This window comes from Taurulus bubalis (assembly GCF_910589615.1).
Source record: "Taurulus bubalis genome assembly, chromosome: 12".
NCBI lineage: Eukaryota > Metazoa > Chordata > Actinopteri > Perciformes > Cottidae > Taurulus > Taurulus bubalis.
The window spans coordinates 8,478,907-8,484,112 of record NC_136600.1 but is presented as its reverse complement, the minus strand read 5'-3'; the positions used below and the strand labels follow the sequence as shown (position 1 = coordinate 8,484,112).

The following is a 5,206-nucleotide window of genomic DNA, read 5'->3' as shown; positions in this document are numbered from 1 at the left end:
CCTCATTAGTGTGTAGAAAACAGATCTCAGGAGACACAACAGAGTGTCAATACATTTAAAACTCTTTACACTCCAGGATGCTCCAAGCCAACGTCTCCCTATTTCTGCTTTTTCTTTCTCCTTGAAATGAGAACGTACACAGCACAGAAAGGCTGCAAGTGTGTAGGCTTCAAAAGAGTTGCAACCCCATGTTGCACGTCTCATAAATTCTAGTGAGGGAATTCAAAGAGAAATTTATCGAGCATGGCATTCACACATGTTGACAGTAAAGAGGGCCAACTGCACACCGGGTCTTGGGAATTTGTCGGAACATATGGCCCCTTCCTTTGCTTTGAAACACCTTCTTTGACCCTTTGTCTGCTTTTGCAATGCATTTGCCCTTTCCATTATGAAAAAAAAAGATAGGGAAATTTATATGAGACACAAAAGCCCATAGCAGTGTCCTATAAATTAAAAATGTCCGATATACTGTTATAAACATGGGGAGATTTATCCATCGATGTTACATGACCAGGGTTTGAGATACAGTATTTTATGGACACTTCTTAAACCATTACCATCTGAAGCAGGTGTACGTTATCTAAAAGAAGGCAATGTAGTACATTGCCTTCTGAACATCATTTCCCAACATTTGTATATAATATGAACTTGTCCCTGCCATCTGTTTCCACCCAGCGCTGCCTTTTTCTTCAGTTGTTTGTACAGTAAGGGAGGTGTTTATGGTCTTTGGATGTTGCCAATTCCACTAGAGAGAGGACCTCAGAGCACCTATGGGACTCAGCATACAGGACCACGCTTTTGGCTCCATTGCCTATTGACACAGCTGCTATCATGATGAAATGATCCGATTCCAGGGGTGGTGAATATATCCGCGCACACTTACCTCCTCGCACACAGAAAGCACATGGAGACACGCACAACATGTTTGACTTTTCCTTTTAAATGTCATTACGGGCGGCTCAGCCACAGCTTGATGTTGACTTTGGTGGAATAAGGGCGCTCTTGGCCTTTGTTGTTGCCTGACTTATGGCGGTTCATTCAGAGGCTGCCTCACAGGACGCTACAAAGTGTGTGCTTCCTGGCTATCAGCTGCTGCTGTGTTCACCAGAACAGGTCTTAATCAAATCTCTGCCGGCCACATCTAAGATGTACAACCCTGAGCCATTGAATAGTAGAATTTTTTATTTATTTTTTTAAATCATGTTTTCCTTTTTATTTGGACAACTCTGCTTTTCAAGTTTTGTTTTAATGATGTGCGGAGTCATCTGGATACTGCACAGCTCCTTGGCAGAGCTGTGTAGGCCCTGAGTGATGGAGAAAAGCTGAGAACAGAGAGTGAGAAAGTAAATAAAAATCTGTATGATAATAAATTGCATCACTGGTAATTCTATACAGTGCCGCTCTACAGTGCGCAGAACAGCCTCTATATGGGGGGGCCGAGGGAGGGATCTGCTGATAACATGGGGATTGATGTAGGCCATTAAAGGAGCGTGTGTGCTGGGCGGGAGGGGTGCGTTGCATTTGGCCCCCACAACAGCACTGTATATCAGCATGTTGTCACCTGGGCTGATGTCACAGCGGGTCCTTTGGCTATGAAAACACTTTGGGTGACCAGCTCAGACTCACTCACTATCCACTAATGTGCTACTCGTGCCGAGCGGTGCGTCGTCTTCGGGTTCGTGGCCTCTCCAAATGTGATCCATAACCAGTTAGGCATTGTGCGTGTGTAACTATAGAGACCTTTCAACAAAACAAAATGATGTGGTTCAGCATGTGGGTGGAAAAACAAGGGAAACAAAGACGACTTCAGGACCATAGATTCCTGTAACGGTTCTGTTTTTAATGACTCGATGGGGAGGTTGTGAAGTTGCACGACAACATTAAAACAAAACAAAAAAACATACAAGTTTTATTTAGATAATCGGGACATCGTGGAGAGCTCGTGGCCTGGCTTCCCCTACCTCAGCATGGGGGGAGTAACTTGAGTTTTTTTCACTCAGCCCAGAGACTCTCACTGGGACACTTGAGTGCACTTGTTCATTTCGGACACTTCACACCAAGGACCTTGAAACAATCCGACAACTGGTTTTCGGGGAGGGCTATTTGTCCCTTGGTGCGTCCTCCTCTCTCTGTGAACAGGGTCACTCCCGGTTATCTTTTCATGATCTCTTTCTTGCCGCCACCCTCTCCCCGCTCTGCTGGGAACAGTGTGTTAATTCTGGGATGTGAAGGCAGCAGCTGGCTTGTCGTTACAGGATCAGGGTTCTTTTGGATTTGAGTTCATTTCATCAAAGGGAAATGTTAATTGGCAGCACCGGTTGGGTGTGACTCATGGTGGATATGAGGAACGCTGGATGCTGCGTTGATATCCGCAATAACACACATAAAACTCCTCAATTCAGATGTGCAGAGAAAAGAAAAAAGGACTTGCACCGTTTCATAACATGCCCCGGGAAGAACTTCATTGCTGCATTGCATGACTCTACAGTGTAGCTGGAGAGAACATCAAAGGGAACAAAAACTATGTCGTTCTTACACTTTTGATAGTGTCTTTATAATGTGTACATGACTTTAAACTGAAGGTTTCACAGCCAATATTAATACTTTTTGTATTGTGAATACAGACAATGAAAAAGGCCTTATTCATGGACTAGGAGTGGAAATATAACCTTGAAATTAACTTCATACACTGTCAAATAGGGACAACATTTGTATTCATATTTTTAAGCAAATGCAAGATACATTCAGCAACTATGTATATTCCCTTAAAAATGCCATAAAATACCCAAAGAACTGCTACAAATGTTATAAGTAAGAAAAGTCAATTCAAATATTGTCGTTCAATGAATCTAAAAGGTTATTCATACAGTACACCACAAAGGGCAACTAAATGCGCAAGGTAAGTGCATTAACAAATATGTGATAACTGTAGTCACAGAATTAGTAAAAAATAACAACATAACGAAAAAGCCAAGATTTTGGCCAGTATGTCTCTAATAATGGGAAAGATAATTTAAACATATTCTATATCATGGCAGTAATTATCATTAGATATTAGGCAAATCATAATTATGTGGCATGCTGAGCAAAGAAGGCTGTTATTCTGTGGAGAAGCTCTTTCTTGACGCTGTCGGGCACCAAAGCTGCGAGAGAGAGAGAGAGAGAGAGAGTGAGAGAGAGAGGAAGAGAGAGACTATGACTTACTCTTTCAAACAGATACTACAAAATGTACGTCTGTGCTCACATCTACATCCTGTCCTGCTACCAACACTCTAGTCCTACCCGACACCCACTGATACTATTATTATTAGCTGCATTGCTATCAGTATTGCCGAACAGTATTCTACTATATCCACTGTTACTGTTATTATTGGTAGTTGTTACCTTTTCATCATGTCGACTACTCTCATTAAAAATGCATTGAATGTGTTGGAACTCTGTTGTTCATTCTGTACACATGATATCTATTGTACGTCTGTCCATCCGGGGAGATGGATCCTCCTCTGTTGCTCTCCCGAAGGTTTCTTCCTTTTTTGTCCCTGTTAAAGTTTTTTGGGGGGAGTTTTTCCTGTACCGATGTGAGGGGTATGTGTAGAGATTGTAAAGCCCTCTGAGGCAAATCTGGAATTTGTGATTTTGGGCTATACAAAATAAATGTCATTGAATTTAGTTGAATAGATACAAGTGCTGGAAACAGGAGTAAGGAGAACAACTCTTGACAAAGTTAAATGACCTCTTCCTATAGGGGTGACCTTGACCACCAGGTCCTCCACAGTGACATGCTCCAAGCCTTTGTCTTTGATTACTTCTGCGAAAGAAAAAAATAAGTTGATAGTTTAACACAAACTGCTCAAAGCAATTGTGCAGCATAACACGAGTTGCAAAGCAAAACCCATTAACTTTAGTTGCGACAGTCAGATAGGCATGCACTTCATTTATCCCGTATTGTGTTCATTCTTAAAGCTCCATGTTACAATATGGAGGATGTGTTTTGCTCACTTCAGGTGTGGAGCTGATTCATGCTTTAATAGCAGACTAAAGGGAGGCTATATGTTTTCACAAAGTGTGAGATTTCTATTATTTTATCTCTGCCCAGGGACTACAGATGAAAATGAGCTTTTAGCCATATACAATTTATGTATTCTGCATTGTTCCCACTAAATCAACAATGAATACATACATTTAAGCCCTTGAAGTATGTATGACCTCAAAGTTGTATAATAAATGAAACCGGGCCTTTTAAAGTGTGAATATAGGACTCACAAGGGAGTGGGTAGATGAGGGCATCTTACACTTCTTTGGCAGTCAATCGCTGACCGTCAGTGATGTGTTTTAACAGCAGTACTGCCTTTATTTTACCTTTGCAGTGAGCTTTCATCTGGTCCTTCCATCCACACTCGGTGAGCTTAGCCCTCAGCAACTCCTTCAGTCTGAATACAAGATGCAAACGTGCCACTTTTCATTTTGATGAGCAAAAATCACAAATCACACGTTTGCACCCGAGGGTTTACAGTCTAAACACAACATCGGAATTATGAAAACTTTTCATGCTTATTAGGTAATTAGTAACAGCTGACAACTTCCCTATCTTGTCATTTCCTCTGTCCTGTTGACATTAATACGACTAAAAATGAATAGTGCATTGTTCACATGCCACTTAACGGGTACTTCTTTAATACAGCTGGCCACCTCTCCCTCTTAAGCCACATGTTACGTCTCACTATTTAGCTTTACTTTCCAGAGCAAATTAGTCCCAATGTTGACACAGACCGATGCAGGACGAAAGGGTGGGAAATGATCCGCTGTAAAAACCTCATCAGCTCGCGTCACTCGTTGATACGTCATACACAGTTTACACTTAGGACTGAGTTGAGTGCAGTCTGTCCTCTTACCTCTCTCGTTCCCCCGTCTCTGTCAGCTTCTGGGTCACCGTCCCCCTTATCCTGGACTCTTTAGTCATAGTCCTTAACTTGACGTCACGGGGACAAAAGTGACTTCACGTTAAACTTAGTAAACCCTTCTTAACAATGTCATAATTCAGGCATAAGTCATAATTCAACTCGGCTCCGCGAGCTACGGTGTCCGACTCGGTTCATACTATTTACTCACGCGCTGGAGATGGATAAATAAGAGAGGTCCCACTCTTCAGTTGTATCTCAACTTTGCCAGACTGTGGCGTTCATGAGAAAGTTAGGACGAAATAACG

At 42.1% G+C, this 5,206-nt stretch overlaps 1 protein-coding gene across 1 annotated transcript; it reads right to left on the bottom strand.

The window, feature by feature from the left end:
* Window positions 1-1,839: 1,839 nt before the first annotated feature.
* On the bottom strand, window positions 1,840-4,994 carry eny2 (ENY2 transcription and export complex 2 subunit). The gene is made up of 4 exons (XM_079227008.1): window positions 4,893-4,994; window positions 4,360-4,430; window positions 3,734-3,808; window positions 1,840-3,143 (listed from the first exon to the last, which is right to left on the bottom strand). Exons 1-4 carry the CDS (start codon window positions 4,958-4,960, stop codon window positions 3,070-3,072), a joined length of 288 nt encoding a protein of 95 aa, XP_079083134.1. The 5' UTR covers window positions 4,961-4,994; the 3' UTR covers window positions 1,840-3,069.
* Between the last annotated feature and the right edge of the window lie 212 nt (window positions 4,995-5,206).